General features: G+C 48.7%; 7 protein-coding genes across 7 annotated transcripts; 4 read left to right on the forward strand and 3 right to left on the reverse strand.

Annotated features, from left to right (window-relative positions):
- Positions 1 to 6: 6 nt before the first annotated feature.
- F5891DRAFT_50913 (acyl-CoA N-acyltransferase) lies at positions 7 to 1194 on the reverse strand. The gene is made up of 6 exons (XM_041372081.1): positions 930 to 1194; positions 743 to 865; positions 666 to 690; positions 525 to 615; positions 181 to 471; positions 7 to 132 (listed from the first exon to the last, which is right to left on the reverse strand). The coding sequence occupies exons 2-6, from the start codon at positions 793 to 795 to the stop codon at positions 41 to 43; spliced, it is 552 nt and encodes a 183-aa protein (XP_041218760.1). The 5' UTR covers positions 796 to 865; positions 930 to 1194; the 3' UTR covers positions 7 to 40.
- An 85-nt stretch (positions 1195 to 1279) lies between these two features.
- F5891DRAFT_1067586 (uncharacterized protein) lies at positions 1280 to 2988 on the forward strand. Its single transcript, XM_041363156.1, has 7 exons — positions 1280 to 1566; positions 1643 to 1750; positions 1884 to 1926; positions 1986 to 2006; positions 2085 to 2116; positions 2180 to 2323; positions 2535 to 2988. Exons 1-7 carry the CDS (start codon positions 1367 to 1369, stop codon positions 2728 to 2730), a joined length of 744 nt encoding a protein of 247 aa, XP_041218761.1. The 5' UTR covers positions 1280 to 1366; the 3' UTR covers positions 2731 to 2988.
- Positions 2989 to 3947: 959 nt separating this feature from the next.
- F5891DRAFT_51098 (uncharacterized protein) lies at positions 3948 to 5618 on the forward strand. The gene is made up of 4 exons (XM_041372088.1): positions 3948 to 3989; positions 4053 to 4379; positions 4432 to 4700; positions 4759 to 5618. Exons 2-4 carry the CDS (start codon positions 4277 to 4279, stop codon positions 5326 to 5328), a joined length of 942 nt encoding a protein of 313 aa, XP_041218762.1. The 5' UTR covers positions 3948 to 3989; positions 4053 to 4276; the 3' UTR covers positions 5329 to 5618.
- Positions 5619 to 7570: 1952 nt separating this feature from the next.
- On the reverse strand, positions 7571 to 9863 carry F5891DRAFT_963358 (uncharacterized protein; the record flags this gene model as incomplete). The annotated part of the gene is made up of 6 exons (XM_041375992.1): positions 7571 to 7604; positions 7661 to 7747; positions 7804 to 9032; positions 9084 to 9206; positions 9258 to 9659; positions 9708 to 9863. 6 exons carry the CDS (start codon positions 9861 to 9863, stop codon positions 7571 to 7573), a joined length of 2031 nt encoding a protein of 676 aa, XP_041218763.1.
- Positions 9864 to 10323: 460 nt separating this feature from the next.
- On the forward strand, positions 10324 to 11987 carry F5891DRAFT_963401 (uncharacterized protein; the record flags this gene model as incomplete). The annotated part of the gene is made up of 6 exons (XM_041375998.1): positions 10324 to 10455; positions 10508 to 10579; positions 10632 to 10906; positions 10952 to 11459; positions 11513 to 11684; positions 11734 to 11987. 6 exons carry the CDS (start codon positions 10324 to 10326, stop codon positions 11985 to 11987), a joined length of 1413 nt encoding a protein of 470 aa, XP_041218764.1.
- Positions 11988 to 12086: 99 nt separating this feature from the next.
- F5891DRAFT_51143 (D-Tyr tRNAtyr deacylase-like domain-containing protein) lies at positions 12087 to 13175 on the reverse strand. Its single transcript, XM_041372089.1, has 8 exons — positions 13073 to 13175; positions 12957 to 13019; positions 12862 to 12901; positions 12663 to 12807; positions 12529 to 12607; positions 12433 to 12476; positions 12185 to 12377; positions 12087 to 12120 (listed from the first exon to the last, which is right to left on the reverse strand). The coding sequence occupies exons 1-7, from the start codon at positions 13113 to 13115 to the stop codon at positions 12192 to 12194; spliced, it is 600 nt and encodes a 199-aa protein (XP_041218765.1). The 5' UTR covers positions 13116 to 13175; the 3' UTR covers positions 12087 to 12120; positions 12185 to 12191.
- Positions 13176 to 14684: 1509 nt separating this feature from the next.
- On the forward strand, positions 14685 to 15009 carry F5891DRAFT_1067619 (uncharacterized protein). Its single transcript, XM_041363157.1, has one exon. The coding sequence runs from the start codon at positions 14730 to 14732 to the stop codon at positions 14904 to 14906; it is 177 nt and encodes a 58-aa protein (XP_041218766.1). The 5' UTR covers positions 14685 to 14729; the 3' UTR covers positions 14907 to 15009.
- The last annotated feature ends 3493 nt before the right edge of the window (positions 15010 to 18502 follow it).

The following is an 18502-nucleotide window of genomic DNA, read 5'->3' on the forward strand; positions in this document are numbered from 1 at the left end:
ATAGTTTGTGAACGAGCATCCACAGAATACGTCTACCGATTTAGGAGACATCATGAGCGCTGACTATCATATCTCGACCATTGGACCGTATAGATCGTTGTGCCACGTCGCGTGACAAACATTTTCGCATATCTGTCAGATATCAGTATGGTCCTAAAGTACCATTGCAAGCATACGCACCAAACGCGTCCTCCTCGTCTCGTCCATCCTTCCCTACCCCAAGATTACCGTAGTATTCTCTTACTCGCCTGTACACGCTATATCCCATACCCTCGTACATTTTGATGGCTAGTGCATTGTTACAGCGCACATAAAGATCCACAAAGTACCCTTTGTATATCCCGTCTGAGGCGAATTCGAGACGCTGGCACATGTTTCGTGCTAGAGAGAGACGACGGTACTCTGGAGCAACCGAAACGGCTGTAATGTGACCATGCCATTCGGTTTGTGCACCTTCAGCCTTGCCAAGAACTTTCAAGACGTGTGATTTGTATCGGCTGAGGACACGAGGGAGATGGACGCACTGTAGCCTTGCAACCGGCCTCTTGGGCTTTCTTGAGTGAAACAGAGGTCTGACCACCTTTGAAGGTAAGTTAGGTAGAAGGGAATACCGTACTGTTAAAAACTATGAGCTAGATCCATGGTCGAAGGGATGAGAGACTCGCAGTCTCCGTCCAGACGTCCGAATTACTGTGATTTTCGTTCAGAACATGACGGCAAGTTCAAAAAATGTCAGACTTGCATGTTGTTGAATCTGAACAGATCATTCGCTTTGAAGGGCCTGAGGACGCTCATCGTGATGAAGTTTATCTCGTTTTGAGAACAAATGAAATATCACTGTGTGGAAGAAGAAAGGAAGCAGGCGCTGACGTACATACTAGTATCAGCTGGGGCATCTATTGAGTACTTCTAGTCCAAATTCAACCTACTAGTGGTACTCTCAACGTTGAGACTGACATATGCTATATTAGCACGGTGCCGAGCTACCTAGTTAGGACTAAGGCCATATAATAACAATAATAATAATACAGCAGTACTAGTTTGCTGGTGTTCCAGCAATTAGAAAGAAGTTCTGATTTGCTCGGATACACAGTGTTCTGAAGAGCCGCAGGGTCGCCAATTGCAAGCTTCTGCCGCAAATGATACATGAAAATCTCTGGCCAGATCTGTACATCGTCTTCGAATCTACGTTCAAAGAAGATGAAGTAAGTATCCGAATGCGTGTCGACAGCCTTGGTTCCTAATAAAGACAAACACCTGCTAGCAGTGCACGGAGTCCTAGCAAATTCTGCACTCAACCACTCTCATAACCTACCCAAGACCCCAGGGCCCTTCGCTGTAGCTGGCTCGATTTCTGACATTTGCAATGTATCAACAGTTCCCTGCTTCATCATCCAACGATTATGGCCAAATGATAATGTCTGCACCCGCTGCAGGCCCTAGTACTGTAGCACCACATGCAACTACTACAGCTCCACAACCAGTGACGCCAAAGCCGCAGCCGCTTGTGGCGACCGGTAATTGGACGACTGAACTCGTCCAGCTTGCCAAGACTGCTGAACTCAAGTGAGTATTGCGCGTCATCAAACTAGATTGGGATCGTCATTGCCTCAACATCCGGTACTGAACTAGCTGTGGGCAGAAAACATTCCCTGACACTGCAACTGCATACCGCTAACATAGTTGCTGCCCATAATACCCTCGAACAAAAGGATAAGACAATTCAGGACATCAAAGAACAAAAAAATCGGTATGAATAACCTTTTCAATGATTCGACCAATCTATCACATTACCTTTCCCAATCCATCATGACCGTGTCTGATTCGTCCATTTTTGATTTCTCGCGTGCTACTGACAGTTTTTGCTAATTGCCCTCTGGCAGATTGGACAGCGAACGTGCACGATTACTTAACGCACTCGCAGAGGTATATATTCCGTCACTCGGCTGATGTTATTATATTGATAACAGTTATTTTGCTGACAGATAAATGCAGACCGTGACAAGGTGCGTTGCATCGTCGGTATTAAACGTACCATTTAAGGATGATATTGCTCACATGCTATCTTTCACCTTTCCCCAAAGGTGGATCTCCTCGAAGCATCCATCACACGAGAGTACGTATTCTTCCCACGTCTCTTATTCCCCCGCAGTGTGTCCTAATCCACTCCACTGTGTAGATGTGTGGATCTAAGGCAGCAAATCCAAACCCTCCAAGAAGGTGAATATGCTATCGCCAAAGGGGACGTTGATCGCTTGCGGACCGAGCTCGGCCAGCCCCCGCTTCCCCCACTCCAAACTAAGCTTGATGAGAAGACGTCTCAGTAAGTCCAAGTTCCTTCCGGCTGTAATTTCAGGGAACTTCTCCCCGGCTCTGTGTGTGCGCCGCAGCATGTTTTGGCGTTCGGCGCCCCGCCACAGGAGTGTACTGGTCCTGTCGCACGGCGGGCTCGGGTGCATTCTCTGGGGATTGTAAACCGCCGCCGCCTTGCGTAGTCTTCGTGAGCGTGTGCTGACTAGCTATTTCCTAAATAGGTATTTGCGTGATCGTCGGGTAAATGGCGAGAAACGTCCTGTAAGCGACAGTCAGCCAGATCAACAACCTAGCGCTACGAAACGTCCACGAGGTCGACCTAAGGGTAGCAAAAACCGTGGTGGCAAAGCAGGTGGCAACGCACCTAGTGGAAGTACGAGTGCTAGCGGAAGTGCAGTGGCTGGTGGCACTGCATGATTGACCAGTGACAGGTGACAATGGTCGCAGTTTGGTATGTAATTGCTTGGCAAGCGTGAAGGAAAGAAAATCATTTTGTGGGCCGCAAACCTACGAGCTTGTTTTGAGTTTTCCTCGCTTGATTACTGCGGGCTTTAGTGACTTGGGGGCTCGATGCAGGGACAGCTAGGGACGGATGATGTGGGTTCTATCATATGGATTCCTGTGACTACAAGTTGTACTATATCACATACATGATAAATGACTTTATTGAACTCCGTGACTGATCGATGATGATCTGCTCCCCCCTGTGATGCTGTGTCGTAGGCCTTTTTCATTTCAACGACTATCTTTGTGCCTTGGCGTGAGCGCTGGAGTGATTCTCCTGACGACCACGCTAGGTAGTTCGAGATGTGGCTCTGCATTAAGATCGACTCTGTCCATGACTACGAATGGGTACTACCATACATTCCGAGTGAGACACCGGAAGGACCACATGGGTTGAATACGCATGATGATGAACGGAGGTGATCAAACACCGCACTTGATGGACGTACGGTTCCTTGGCCTTGTATGATTGTGAACAGGCCAAGTGTTCCTGTGGAAGTGGCTTGAAATACCCCTTGGTTTAGTATATCGGAGGACGCCACACGCCCATTGACATGGGATCGTACATTATTTCTCTATGTAAGTAATGAAGATACTCGTCACAGGGCAACTATGAATCGATGTGTACATCCGACTCGGATGGGCAGAAGCTCTGATCTGATACAGGGTACAAACTTGTATTGGTAAGTGGAGTGAGACATGACTCATCTTCCCCGCAACCATCGCAGCCAAGGGTGGTAGATCGTCGATGGATGAAGAATTGACTCCCTTCTACGCGGAACGCGTGTCAGCATGACTAGCCTTCTACCGTACCGGCCGTAGTACCCGACACGTTCCTACTGATGATTCTGGTGGTAAGATTGCGCTCGGAAGCTCTGTTGAAGTGGCGGGAAATTACAACTTATTATAAGTACTTGAACAGAAGATTCCATATTAGCGTCATACAGGTATACTTATACTTAACTCGGGTAAATATTGTACCCTCTTTCAAGCCGAACTAGTACGATACTACCTGTGAGCTCATTGACACTGTTCGCATTGTCCCCATCGGAACGTAAACCAACCGGCGGCAGCGCTGGTGCACGCTCGTATCGGCTAATGACACTGCGATTGTTACGGTGCTGTGCCGCGTCTTGCCGAATTTAACATTAATTCCAAATTGGGATGTAATTGTAAGCCCTTTAACGGCAGCAATGGATTCGTGTTCATTCACCGACGCCGAGTCACAACCACAGCAGTGAAAAGCCGAAACCGATTATGCAATACTCCGGCCCTTCCTTTCTAATCGCTCATGTCAACTTGTCCCTTTTCGTAAGTAACCGATCCGGCTCTCTTGCTGTTCCTCCCATCCGGTGTCCCTTTATATACCACACCATTCATCCAACATGAATACCCCACCAAGCCGTCCTCGCTTCAGGCTTTCTCTGTCATCATCCATATACTTCAGACAGCAACACCAATGGTCTCTTCTCCAATCCACAAGGCAAGCCTCGTAGACCCTGCTCTACATTCTCCTGCTCTCTTGGAGCTCCTCGAAATAAAGCTATCACGACCTGTTATCGGTATGTCATATTCCATTTTACAATGTCTCACCCATCCTAACAATGTTTCCAGAATACGTCGTTGATTGCGTAGTAGACACCGTCAACTATGCTATGGGTCGTCCATCATCATCTCATCGTGGCCGCAGCGTGTCTCGCCGCCCAGAGCACACCAAATTCGCTACATTTGTCACAAATGTCCTCACTAGAGCAGAAGTCACACTTCCTACAGTTCTTGTCTCCCTCGTATACATCAATCGCGCCAAACCTCACTTGCAAATCGCCCTAGAGGAGTGGGCGTGCGAGCGTGTCTTCCTTGGCGCCGTAATGATCGCTAGCAAGGTACGTTTACTCCAAGTACTTTCTCCCATGTCATCAACCCCTGACCCCACCATAACAGTTTTCAAACGATTCCACACTCAAAAATGTTCACTGGGCTCTTTGCACCGGGGTTTTCGGCAAACGTGATGTCGGCCGAATCGAACGAGAATTTCTCGACGTGCTTGATTTTGATCTGTCAATTACCGAAGATGACCTTCTCAGCCACCACGATGGCTTGTCTTCAGTCGCTCTTCCTTCCCACGACTTCCGCAGACTCGCAGACTACTCTCCATCCCACGCGCACTCACAATACAAGCGTTCGCACCACGTTCGTTGCCCAGATTTGGATCCTTCTAGCCCCCATTCTTCATCATCTGGGAGCTCTCCTCAGCCTCTCACTCCAGAGGCTGTGCCAAACTCTTCATTCAATCCTGTTGTGAACACGCATCATGATGCTATGGAACTCGTGATCCCTCCCCCACCACCCCCGAAGAAGTCGTATCAAGCTACATCTACACTAGACTTGCTACGCTCATTTCCTATTCCCGTACCTCATTCAAGTTCACGTTCTCAGCCGGCTTCCAACAAGCCACACAATCGTTATTCGCATTTTCCTTTTAAGAACCCAGTGATGCAAGTCGCTGCATAGATATCCTCCTTCAAACAACGTCATATTCGTTCGATGATCTTATTATTCTCTTCGTAACCTTATTGTGGTGTCGCTATATTTTCAAGACTAATCCCACATCAGCCTCGTGCTCAAAAGCTTATCGTCATACTATCGCAAATACCATGATCCTCATCGTTTATCTCACTCCAACCACATGTTCATCAGATCTGACGTCCAGTGACTCCACTCAATACATCACCGTGAATTTACCACGTTGCAATTAAGTGTTATTGCGTGCACATGATGCAAATCATACCAATGAGAGAGCACGTCACTCGTTGACGGTAAACGCCCAACACCCGGGGTCCGATGGGCCTTCTGGCTCGCATGCTTGGTCGGCTGCGAACAGTCTGGGCTTTGGATCTAACCGAGACGAAGGCGAGGGCCGTGTCACTCTAAAAATTTCCTTGACCACCGGGCAATGTTGGTGAATGAATGAAACTTAATTGTATTGAAACGCGGAAGTCGTGCGAGAACGTCCAGCCCTACGCAGCATCAATGAAGATTGGTAGTCGCCAAGCACATTGCCTTGTTTTTTTACTTATAGCGCTCGCACATACTTTTACATCATCTAGCGATGGGTAGCCTATACTGTATAAACGGTATCACGGAAACGGGCCTTGTCCTCAACGAGAGTCGCGACTTCGAATTCTATCATGGCATGCATGGGTCACAGCTAATACTAATATAATCGGTCTCTCGTTCTTTCTCACGAGGAGAATCACGGACACGATGCAATTCACTCATACTCATACAAGGATACACGACGATCGGACACACGTTGGGCCCGCGAGTCGAGTCACACTAGGCCTGTCGTATTTCAGGAACAACCCTAACCGCGAATCTCCCGGAATCAATGGAGTCCGAAGAGTAATCACAGGGCTTGGCTTGGTTTTTTCTGGGATGGGTTGGGGGTGTGACCCAAGTGATGATAACATCGAAATGTTATTCAGGGTGTGGGTAGTACCTGAACGTCCTGAAGCTCGGGTTTTGTCTGACATTTATGGGCGTCCGACATCAATGGGAGGGGGTCTGATCATGCAATGCATCGCTTCTGGTGGGTTGACTGCATGGTGTGGTCGCAGCAACGTGTGCGGTCCTCGACTGATACTGCGGGAGCATATCATATTGGTCGGCATGAGTTTCGTTGATGCTGCATTTTTTCAGTGTCGTTTACACGGAGGCGCCCGCACAGCCGCATGTCCATGTCCAATCAAACATCCTTGCCAAACGGCCGATTGGCCTGCAATCTCGTATGTACCGTCATACCCGGGTGCGGTTAACTGATAAGCCAGGTAATAATTATAGATCGCTTCGGCTGGCGCTGGGGGAGGCATATGACCGTTCGTTTGCTCCAGTCTCGGTTATTCGACGCAGCGGCGTGTATACTCACCTAAAGCTTGAACGTGGGGTTGAAGGGCTTGAGATATTCAATGTATCCGGCCAGTGATGTGCCCGGCCATGGGCGTCCGATTCGGTGGGGAGGGTTTTGTAAGTGGGCCGGCGCCACAGCGTGAATACCGCTGCGGGCTGAACGCCGTTGAGGCAGCGCTTACTACTTAGTGCGCTTTACTATATGGCGCACGCGATGGCGGCACCCGAGCTCTTTCCAACGGGTGATCCTGGCCGGAGTGTCGTGTACGTATAAGATAATTGATAAGACCAGTCGGTGTGGCTTTTGCGTAGTTTTGCTATTACTACCCATGCTTTGCTACGTGCACTGGCTAACTTGCTATGACAAGCGGGCGTAGTAGTAGTTGCCAAATAGATGGTGTCTTTACTGGTTGGGGTAGTGTGGCCATTGCGTAATCGCTCGATCCGTATACCCTGCGCATATGATTGAGCGGTTCCGTGGCAGTGGCAACTAGTACTGGTAAGTAGGTGCCGATCATTTGTCTGACCTAGTCAAACGTTATGTCAACGGGTTTAGTGGCGTATCATTGTTCGAACTGAGGTGAGATAGCACCAGATACGTTCCTTGGACACTTCCTTAAGCTTCCCCCATCCAGTCAACGATTAGTCTAGAACTTGGCGCTTAGTCTCCTGCTTCCCTTGATACTGTCAGCCGGGTCTTCCCCGCACACGTTATCATGTCAAGATTCGCAAGAATAGATCCACAAAACTAACAGAACGCGCCATTATCTACGATCCACGTCAGGAATAGCCACACCTGCTATCGTAATATTACATTCTTCAAATCCACCCAATAAAACACTTCACATTAGGGGATGTAGATCTTCGAATACCCATCCACGCTGCAGTGAATGAAACGTCAATTCCAGTCTTGTTACTGCCCTGTAAAGATACTCACTTTCTTCGACAGCAAGGGCACGTGTGAGTAGATGCAGACGAACGTGACGCAAGATTTTCGCGGCAGTCATCACACACAGCGAGACATCTGCCGAGCAGTCAGTCTCACATGACTTCCCAAAGAAATCGCGCTTGGTTACTCACCGACATGGCCAACATATGATTTGCCGTGGCTCGACTGTGCATATCACACAGTTTCTCATTGTGTCCTGCGAATCTTCAGGTGTTCCAGTCCCGCTGGAAGATGGTCGTCGGATTGCAGCAACGTCCGACCAGTCGCTCATGAAACTGTCACTCCGTTGAGAAGGCGCCGACATCAGGTGCTCGAATCGCTGTCTTGTCATTGGCAACGTCGAATTATGGGTCATATGTGCCATCAAGACCGAGGCAGAAGTCATGGCTGAGGGAGTGGAAGAGAGGTCCGAAAACAAGTTGACAATCTCGTCTGTTACTTGCCCTGGAACCTCTTCTCCTTCCTCCTCCTCCTCGCTGCCATGCTCGGACCTCGACGGACTGGGGCTAGTGGACCCGTTCGGTTCCATTTCCGACGGGTGATATTCAAAATCTTCATCGTCTTCGTCCATGGGTTCTCCCCTAATGAACCGTTTGTACAATTCTTCTTGTTCTTCGTCCTCTTCAGCATCTAAATCTTGATTCCGCTCACTCGTGGTGGCCTCGTTTCTCACCACTATACGTCGAGGAGGGAAGTTGGGCGGCTTTCGCGACCTCCGTCTGAGTGCATTCCAAGATTTCATTATCAGCCCTCTGGCACATTGCACCAAACTCATCCCGAGTCTTGCAAGATCCCTGCACCAAGCCGTGTCAAACCAGATATCTCCTCCGGTCGTTGTGACCTTGATGGTCTTGACTTCATTGGAAAAACCCTTCTTGAAACGACGGTGTTTGATGGGGCCTTCAACAGCTGGAGAAAGTGAAACCACCCCCAAGCGATTCAGTTCCAAGGTTCCATCGTTCAGGGGAAGGGGCGTGACCGCAGTAACGCCGCCCACTTGATTCCCAAGGCCTAATACACTCGAGGCCTCGAGGCTTGCCGTACCCATGCGTAACAATGCGACCGAGAAGTCTTCATCCCATTGCGGAATAAGAGCAGCTTGGTGGCCAAATAGGAGACGAGAGACTCTACCCTCCGTAGCAATTTGGGTAAAGGCATTGAGGAATAGAGCCAGAAATATGACGGCTAGAAGGGAAGATTCAAACAGGCAAGGCACATAGCTGAGCAGAGGATAAGATGAGTCCGATAGCCATAGAACTGAATGGAAGTGGATGAGCGCAAGAAGCGACACGACCGCCGATGGAAAGAGGCGATGGGACGACCAATCTTGCTTGATCCCAATCAAGTGGATGATTGTGAGCTAGGAAGGGTTGTTAACTATCATCCCATGAGGCGAGATAAGCCAACGAACCTGAAGCAAAGGTAACAGAATAGTAAATACAACGTGCTTGTCTGGCCGTGAAGTCGAGCCTTCAAGCGTTATCCAGTGAGTCACTGGGGAAGAGTATGTGTGCAAAAGAAAAGCATAGCCAAGCTTTTTTCTTCACGTAAGTGAGTGATCCTGCACATTACGCTAGAACCGCACCAGATTAAATGGCGAAGGGCGGTGTGCACCGCCTTCCAAACCATGTGTTAGTCCTTCCATGCATAAAACAGCGCAAACAGCGCAAAAAGTGGACCAGCAAAGATCCGCGGTTTCTCTCTTGGCGACATAAGTCCCCGCTGACTGCAACCATGACAAGTTCCACGTTGGAAACTTGTCTGCTGCTTGAGCGAGAACGATGAGCCATATGACGACCATCTTGGAAACGAAGTATAACGAGGGCGAACGAAGCACAAAACGAGTTACTGAAGACGATAGATCCAGGGGGAAGATAGATGGGATAGCAGAGTATGGGAATGCACGGAGCCTTGTAGTGCGAGTGAAACGGGTCATGAATTCGTCCCTGGGCACTACGATGTTCCGTATACGATGTAAGAGAACCGCCTAGTGCAAAGTCAGTCACAGAGCACATTACTTGCGGGTATAACACACCATAATGACCAATCCAAAAACATACCAAGACGTCAGGAAGCTCCATGGACCTGGTAAAGGGGTAGATACGGGTGGGGGAGGAGACTGTGATAACAGGAATTCATCGGACAGGTCATGCTTAACTCCGAAGGCGAATAGACTCTCGGAGCTGTGCATCCATCTGTCATCTGTGCCCAATTTCCGTATGCGACCCAGCAATTGGACTGGGAAGGTCAACAGCGTGACAGACGCCTGGATAACACTTGACTTTGCGAGTCTGAACACTTCGACTGTAGCATTCGCTAGCATCGTGTTCAGTTCAAGAAAAAGGGAATGATAGAAACAGCCAGCAGTTTAGGTTTAGCCTCGTTGTTAAAACCGTCCCATGCCGGGACTCCGTTGGTGTGTAGTGATGCAGGCTGCAACGCGCAGCGCTCGCCATACTTAGATATCTCTCGCTTAGTCACCAATGCGCTTTTGCTAAATTTGCCTTTTCGGCGTAAATAGCATTATAGCACCCAAGGTTGAAAATACTTACATGCTCGCAGCAGCATACAGAAACGTATGCAGGCACTCCGGCACGCACAAGGAACTCCTGAAATCCTTTAATATTTCCCAATGTGCGCGCAACTTTTCTATGACGCGCAAATTTGATCCTACTATCCGTGAATTCGTGTCTTGTCTCGCGCAGAAACAGCCGAGTTTCAAGGTAGCCTCGAAAGACGTGCATGTGCTTTCACAGCCTTCTGACTTTTACGCGAACCTACTCGTAAGCATACGTATCTCCTCTTCATGAGACTTTCCGACGGTGTGCATGCTAGAACATCATCCGTCGTGCACGGCGGCGGATTTTTCTGTCGTCATTATACATTGGTTTCTCGGAGACAGAGCTGGTAGGTACATCATGCATTCTCCGACAAAGAATGTTTTCCTGATGGTCACCAGATAAACGCTTTAGACGATGCACTTCGGACGAATCCCGGTCTGCACCTCTACTTAAACTTGGACTACAACCGGTCTACTCGACCTGGACCATCATCTCCCATTCTCTCTCTTCTTCCCCTCCTACGGAACTATGAGCACAGAGTACATATATCCCTTTTTCGGAGTCCAAAGCTCAGTGCAGCGATGACAAATATAGTCCCTCCTCGATTCAACGAAGGTTGGGGCACCTGGCACGCCAAAATTTACGGTTCTGACGATGAAGTTATGATCAGCGGGTCAGTCATCTGAAACTCAAAAATGCTCAGCTGACAAAATAACAGAGCGAATCTGAACAAGGCATATTTCTCGAATAGACAAGATCGATATCTGCATTTCAGCGCACAACCTGCTCTTGCAGATTACTGTTTCTCATTCTTGCAGGCCGTCTCTGGTTTTTCGTATCGAGTGCTGGCAACTCCAGATGGACCTGCCCTTCATTGGGACGACACGTCTGTTTTGCCGTGGCAGATCCAGTCCAAGGCAGAACGTGTGTTGTCACAGTTTCAAATGAAACATCTGTTTTCGTCCGTGTCCTCTACCAGCAGTGAAGAACAGACAAATTCGTCGGATGTAGTCATCTTTCCTGTGATCCAAGCTGGGCAATTCAATATCCGAGAAGAGGAGCATACTCTGTCGATGCTCTTCGATCACTTGGCATCTCGCGAATACCGCTTGAATCAAGAACCTGTTATGAATCTGACAAGCGGCTACTTTGGACTGTCCAAGGAATACCAAGATCTGATTTTGAAATCTAACGTTGGATGCAGTATCATAGCAGCCAGTCCGAAGGTGAATTTTTCCCAAGATCAGCCCACTGATCATGATGTAACCTGTGTTCTCAGGCAAATGGTTTCTACGGGTCTGGAGGCCTGTCTGGACTCATCCCTGAGGGATATACCCTATTGGAGAAACGTTTTATGTCGGCAGTAAGAGCCGCGAGACGACCTTGTTCAAGTAACCACAATGTCAGCCTCAAAGAGTGGGAGAGGGATGGTTGGACGTACCACGCAAAAGGTCTGTGCTTGGCTTTGGAGCGTAATCAAATCTTATATCCTCCATTCAGGAATTTGGCTTTCTCCTTCAGTAGATTCACCGCCAGTCCTCACGCTTTTTGGGTCGACGAACTTGAACTCACGTTCAACGAACCTTGACACAGAGCTGTCTTTCGTGATGGCGACCTCATCAGATGAATTACGTCAAAAATTACAGGAGGAAATTAAGGGACTGCATCGTTGGGCGGTGCCTTGGAGGGGCGGAGAAAGAAAGGTCAGGTGGCGTACGAAAGCCATTGTGGCTCTCGTCGGTGGTATGTTGTAGCCGATCACAGTTGTCGCTGTCATCTCGCATATTTTCTGCCGTCATACTTCCGAGTTGATGCCACATGGCCCAGCTTGCTGTGACATCGGCTTTTCAGTATCCAAACTTACAAAACTGACTTTCGCGGTTCAGTCTACTTTGTCAGGAACGGCAACAGGGTCAAAGAAATTGATGAAGAAATGACATTGTTCACGCACACGAACACTACGGAACGTCGACCTCCGAATCAGTCGAGCCTGGATTGACACTGGCAGCAGGTCTCGAGCCAGCAACATCAGCCATTTGATTCTTGGCCTCTTTATTGTCGTTCTCTCTCGATTTCTTGTCTGTACCTCCTGAAACGGAAACATACTCAAACTTCCGAGTATCCAACGTCAGAGTAACAGGTCCCTATGAAGCCAGCATGCATCACCGCATAAAAAGCTCGAGTAGCGATACGCCATACCTCATTTGTCAACGATACATCCATCATGGCACCGAATTGCCCGTCTGGAAAGTACATTAACCACGTCATCGTGCACTCGACTAGAACGAAGCTAACCTTGTATTCGATCCGGCACGTACAGATGCCGCATTTTCTCAAGAAACGTTGCATACAGTTCTCTGGAGGCATTCGAGGACTGTGGAAAAGCAATTCAATTGGCGTTAAATTATCAAGATATTGAGATGGCACACCATCGCACGATGAAAATCAGGTTTGTTGCCTTTGGTAGTGTTTGCCATCAGCGTGAACTGGGAGACACAGAGGACCTGGCCAGCGATGTCCTTGACGTTCGACTTCCACATCAAGCCATTCGCATCGAAGACGCGGATGTTAAGTCTATTGCTAGTGGTCAGTACGGAGAACAAGGGCCGAGGATACGCTCATCCTTGCATTTTGTTGGCCAATGTTTCGACATCCGCAAGCGTGTCATCTATCCTGTGCAGGTACTCGTTGGCTATGTATCTGCACAGCGTACATATCCATACCAGTACCGATTCCAACTAAGACCATCAGTCCTCGGGATATGCTTGAGATCACATTTCCCTCGACTGCGATGCAGATTAGGTACATTAGCTGTGATGGATTTGCTAATAATTTTTACCTGATACCGAGGCCGATGCGACGCGTTGAACAACAGCTCTCATTTTGTGCTATGCGGCGGGCCGTCGGGCGTCGATGCTGACCTAGAGTGATGACAGTCCGACAATAAGATTGATTACATGATAAAGTACTGAAGATTATTGTGTATGACTCATTCAGGAAAGCCCCGCGGGCGGTTGCTATCTTTAGATTATCAGGTACATTGTTCTCATGCCACTATGACATTGCAACATTTTCACATCGCGCAATCCACTGCATTAATATTAATATTGTAAGCCGTTTGTGCATCCCCGGAGCTCGATGTATGATTCATGTGCATGATGTATTTAGCACTCGTACTATCATGACACGTTGATTTAACGGCCGAAATATGTGAGTACATACTGATGACTCAATAGTCCTAGTCAATACCCATCGAGGAACCACTGGTGGTCTAGCCACGTCAAAAAGATGGCAGATACTCACAAGGAGGATACGACAGTCTGCCGGCAGTTACTCATCCACTCGGACACTCCACCGTGACGCATCGCCGTCGGCTCTTACTTATGCCTGGTCGCGGCAAAAACATACTAGGTACTCGGACATGTGCACGACGAGTACGTACTATCACAGGATCAAGGGAAACAATTGTGGTACTAGGTTTGCAAGACATGACTTACTACTTCTTTATGTAAGTTTATCATGCTCTCATCATATTACAGATTGGGTTGGGTGGCTTCAAGCTGTCATTTCGTGGATTTCGTTACAGCTCAGTCAGCCTGAGGTTTCGTCACCCATCACATTTGTCATCCAATAACGATTCGATCTCAGGGCGTTCTCTTATGATCTGGAGGTCAAAAGCAGGCTATCTCCGTTAAACACAGGATGACGTGGGTGATCACTAGTCATCTTGAACTGTTCAATCCACAAAAAGCGGTTTGATGCATATCATTTCCGGGGGTGCGGGGATCTCCGACTCGCATATCATTAAATTTGTTTCCATGTCTCGCAAACTCCTCATATTATCGCAGATCATTGGGACCCTGGTGGTACATGCCTGTCGGTGCCGGATCTTTGGCTTTACGGTAGATCAGCGCCCAAATATCACTGAAATGGGGACTGCCTTTTTCGCTTTTTCAACCCGACATGTCCGTGCTGGGTGTTCGTACCTTTGGTGTCATCTTCAATGTCTCGTCGCGTAGAATTATCGGCAGCGGGATAGGTCCGAACACACTGACATTGACCTTGGGAAATGCAGCCAGTCCGTAAAGAGCACACCTGCGATTTGCAAGGAAGATATTATTCGGATAAATGCGAGCCAGTGAGTGATTCCTTCGAATGGGCCCAGGCCAAGGGGACGAACCTGGATGTCCATATCTGGTTTAGAAATTGGGTGAGCGTAAGTCTGACTAACACAAGGTCTGAGACAAAGTTGCTCGGACAATCAAGATGTGGATGTATGCAGCAAGAACGGCATGTTTCGATGAAGCCGAGAAGAGCGTTCATGGTTACATCGTATGTTCATTCCACTATCGGATCAAAATCATCAATGTATCAAACTCCTGACCGGTATTACACGCTTCTTGGACATGATCTTGTGCCACAACGGTAGCTACGCCAGTTCCATCATCTCTCAGGATACTGGACCGCCAAGCACCGCAAGCATTAGCTGTTCTGCCATGGCATTCTCGCAGTCAGACCGTTTACAGAGGCGTGGATCATTCTCCTCTGCTGCTGGTGCTTTTGACACGGCCAGCATGAGTGCGTATGATTACGAGAGTCAGGACGGCACGACAGACCTCGACGACGTGAAGAGCCAGTATGCGGAGACACAATCGGGCGGGACTGCGTTCTAGATGGCGCGAGTTATTCCACTGCTGCGGATCCTATGCGCGCACTATGACTGCGCGAGCTGTTATGTGTATGACTGGTTCATGGCTGGTGACGCCACGGCCAGCTCCCTTGCGCTTCTTGTCGCATCTTGGCAGCCTGTCGGTGTCTTCAGCTTATCCCTTTTCTTCAGCGAGCCGGCGGTTGTCATGCGACAGTCTCGTCGCGTGCACGAATGTTACGGTACATCCGTATGTCTGCATAGTGGTCCGCGTGCTGCTCGCCGCGTATGCGGTGTTTGACTTTTGAAGTACTTTATGCTTATGCTGAAATCAGGATATGCGACTATGCCTCTTGTATGCGACAGTCGATAGATGCTTTGTGAATACATTAGGTTGGCCATGCAAGTATGGGATAAGGTTACACGACATTGTGTGCTCTGTTAGTGCAAACAATCCAAAAAATTAGGTATGACTGGTGAACAAGTGGTATCTATTCAGCCGAACGAGAGGATGCTGCTCCATACGATGGTAGTCCTCTACCGGGAACATCATCGAATTGCATAAGTATCCGATGGATCCAGTGACATCTACTCCGACGAAAATTCTCAAAAGGGACAAGAAGCCTAGCGGGAAGCCGAAGCGGATCGTGATAAACATGGGAGGCACCTTGCGAGAACCGTAAAGCAACTGCTGTGTGGGGCAGGTGCGACGTCTGGTGGGGAAGAGGGTCTGGCGCTTCCAGTCTGCAACGTTGCCGGCGCAGTTTCATTGACCACATTGGATGTCTCCGCTGGTGGCGTGCTGCTGCTCGAGGCACCAGCGTGACCTTGCCAGTTGCGAGGAGGACGTTGTGCCTTCAACAACTTGTGCCTTTTTCCACTGTGGGCATTAGCGGTACGCTGCGAGACAATATCAACGTCACTACATGGATGTCGAAAAGTCAGGAAAGCTTACATATTTGCCTCGTGTTGCAAAGACGTCCACAAAGGGAACACCGAGTGGGCGAGGAGTTTGGTCCTGGGAAGCGGAGGAGCGAGAAAAGATACGATCTACCATGTTTTTGATTGTGGAACCTTTGGCGTTGCACGTAGTGCTGGCGCGATTATTGCGTTCAGTTGGATAAAACTGTCAAAGGATAGTGAGACGTGCATCAGATCCACTGTATCATATGAACTTACATCATCGAAGAATCTATTAGTCGGTATTGGAGCGCGTTTTGGGCGAGGCCATGGGTCTGGAATGATTTTCTGTATGACTGAAATTAGGGATTGTACAAAACAACGAGCGTGAAAGCGGCGTACATTGAGAATTTTCTCGGTGGACTATATGACAGGTCAGCGGGCGTGAAGTATGATACGACGGGAAAATTTGCTCACCTGTTGGAGCTCCTTCTCTGACTCGCTCAGAGGAACTGTCCATGTACGAACATGTCCTTCGTAACAGCCAGTCGCGATGAGTTTGCTGCCCTCGGAAAATGCCACACAAACGACTGTAGCAGGGTGCTCGAGTGGCTCGCCAATGGATTCGAAAGTGGTAATAGCACCATCCACTGGATGAGGCTGAGGCAGAATGAGATGTTCGTTCCTGCCAGCATCATTGGTCCTTGAAATTGGCAGCTTTGCTCCATTGCATAGTTTCTCCTGAGCACTGCAAGTCAATTTATTGCGCGATTACAAGTTTGACCGCCATGCGAACACGGAGCGAGAGATGCTGAACTGGTCCATATGCGTGCGAGGTGAAGCATACAAACTGCTATCGATAGGGCGTGGACGCCAAACTGTTTAAGGACTGTTGCAGTGTCTCCAGACAGGTAGTAGAATATGAGTGGAGCATCCGACAGAAGCATACCACTGAACAGAGAACGCTGACTGCGGATCGAGGAGTGTGAAACGAGCTCCTGTGCGTCGTTGTGCTCTTACTGACCAGTCTGTAGTAGTGAATGAACTTTGTCCTTCCAATACTGTGACTCGTGAATATCACTGCACCAGTACTTACAGAATGGTTCTCGCCGACAACATCTATGCCTTGGTCACCGTTGGCAACAGCATCATACAAGACTGCAACTGTATCAGATTGTTGGGACTCCGGCTGATGATGGTAAGCTAACATAGAAAGCGTTGAGATAAGAACAGCAGTTATTGGACACTTCGTCAAGCCGGGGTGGTTGTGTAGTAATGTCCAGTAGATTCGTTAAGATCTAGGTTGCGCTTTCAGCAAGTGCTTTAGTCGAGATTGCGGGGATATCGATGGCACCGACCAAAACTGCGGTCTTTTGATAGTCCGAGGTGGTGTAAGTGTGCATGTGCGAGATCGGAGTCTTGACTGCCGTTTTCGTGTTCTGTCCAGAGTTCGCGAAAGGAGGATGAAGAGAAAATACCATTCCGAACATCTATGAATGTTGTGTATCATAGTACAAGTGGAGTCGTTCATGTTTGCATAAGTATTTGAAAGAAAATAAATGCGACAGTTATATCTATGCCAACGAAAAGGTTCGGATAGGAGAGGCCGCTTAGAGGGTGTGGGGAGTGGCAGGGCTTATTCGTCGAGTACGTGAAAGACGCGGGAAGCATCTTGTGAGAGCTGCAAAGCAGCTGATGTCTGGAACACGTTCAACATCCAACGGGGAAGGGGGATTGCTAGCTGCACTGGTATTTCCAGTCTGCCACGTTGCTGGCGTAGTTTCATCAACCACAATGGATGTCACCGCCAGCAGCGTGCTGCCGCTCTTTTCTGCAGGACTGAAGTTAGGGATCGTACAAAATAACGAGCGTGAAAGCGTACCTGAAGAATCTTCTGAGTGGACTATATAACAGGTTAGCGCAAAGTATGACATGATGAGAGAACTTGCTCACTTCTTCGAGCTCCATCTCTGACTCACTCAGAGGGACTGTCCATGTGCGAATGAGCTTGTCCTCACAGCTAGTGACGATGAGCTGGCTGTCCTTGGAAAATGCCACACACAAGACGACATCAGGGTGCTCGAGTGGCTCGCCGATGGGTTCGAATGTGTTCATGTCAAAGAATCGTGTGGTCTTATCGGTTGAAGTGGTCGCAAATTTGCTGCCATTGGGAGCAATGGCTAATGATTGACAGGGTTTGTTGTGCGCGTCGAACTGTTTTATTATGTCTCCAGTAGCAACATCTGTGATTCGGATGTTGTTGCAGTCCCCACTGACGAGACGGAGACTATCTGGAGTGAATGCGATTCTGTATGCCCGCTTTTGTATCTTGAGCAGTTCTTCTCCATTCGTTGCGTTCCAAACGATAATGTGTTTGTCGGTGCCTGCTGCAAGTTTTCTTCCATCCTGAGAGTACGAGACCGAGTTTGGCAGCTCGCCCAGTCGGAGCGGCCCGACAACTATTTGTCCCGTCTCCCTCTTCCAAACGCATACTGTCAAGTCATTTGATGCACTTGCAAACGTTTCGCTGTCTGGTGCAAATGCAAGGCCCCGAAGCAGAATTTGATGACCCTTGAACGAGACGGGCTCTCTCTTGAGATCTGTCTTGTCTGTTGCAATTTCCCAGAGCAGGATACTTCCATTCCATCCTCCACTTACAATCCAACGCCCATCGGAGGACGCTGCGACCTTCCAGACTGCGCAATCGTGATCCAACAAGGG

This window comes from Suillus fuscotomentosus (assembly GCF_016647785.1).
Source record: "Suillus fuscotomentosus strain FC203 chromosome Unknown F5891scaffold_106, whole genome shotgun sequence".
Classification (NCBI taxonomy): Eukaryota; Fungi; Basidiomycota; class Agaricomycetes; order Boletales; family Suillaceae; genus Suillus; species Suillus fuscotomentosus.

Excerpts from the sequence above, each read along its gene's own strand:
- F5891DRAFT_50913 (XM_041372081.1), bottom strand. The coding sequence starts at position 795 with ATGAGCGTCCTCAGGCCCTTCAAAGCGAATGATCTGTTCAGATTCAAC. Across the intron at positions 472-524 it reads AGGCCGGTTGCAAGGCTACA|TTCTTGGCAAGGCTGAAGGT; the intron begins GTGCGTCCATCT and ends ACGTCTTGAAAG. Across the intron at positions 133-180 it reads AGACGAGGAGGACGCGTTTG|ATATGCGAAAATGTTTGTCA; the intron begins GTGCGTATGCTT and ends GATATCTGACAG.
- F5891DRAFT_1067586 (XM_041363156.1), top strand. The coding sequence starts at position 1,367 with ATGTATCAACAGTTCCCTGCTTCATCATCCAACGATTATGGCCAAATG. Across the intron at positions 1,751-1,883 it reads ATCAAAGAACAAAAAAATCG|ATTGGACAGCGAACGTGCAC; the intron begins GTATGAATAACC and ends GCCCTCTGGCAG. Across the intron at positions 2,007-2,084 it reads TAAATGCAGACCGTGACAAG|GTGGATCTCCTCGAAGCATC; the intron begins GTGCGTTGCATC and ends CTTTCCCCAAAG.
- F5891DRAFT_51098 (XM_041372088.1), top strand. The coding sequence starts at position 4,277 with ATGGTCTCTTCTCCAATCCACAAGGCAAGCCTCGTAGACCCTGCTCTA. Across the intron at positions 4,380-4,431 it reads GCTATCACGACCTGTTATCG|AATACGTCGTTGATTGCGTA; the intron begins GTATGTCATATT and ends CAATGTTTCCAG. Across the intron at positions 4,701-4,758 it reads CCGTAATGATCGCTAGCAAG|TTTTCAAACGATTCCACACT; the intron begins GTACGTTTACTC and ends CCACCATAACAG.
- F5891DRAFT_51143 (XM_041372089.1), bottom strand. The coding sequence starts at position 13,115 with ATGAGAGCTGTTGTTCAACGCGTCGCATCGGCCTCGGTATCAG. Across the intron at positions 13,020-13,072 it reads CGCATCGGCCTCGGTATCAG|TCGAGGGAAATGTGATCTCA; the intron begins GTAAAAATTATT and ends TCTGCATCGCAG. Across the intron at positions 12,808-12,861 it reads GAAACATTGGCCAACAAAAT|ACTTAACATCCGCGTCTTCG; the intron begins GCAAGGATGAGC and ends CACTAGCAATAG.
- F5891DRAFT_1067619 (XM_041363157.1), top strand. The coding sequence starts at position 14,730 with ATGGCATTCTCGCAGTCAGACCGTTTACAGAGGCGTGGATCATTCTCC.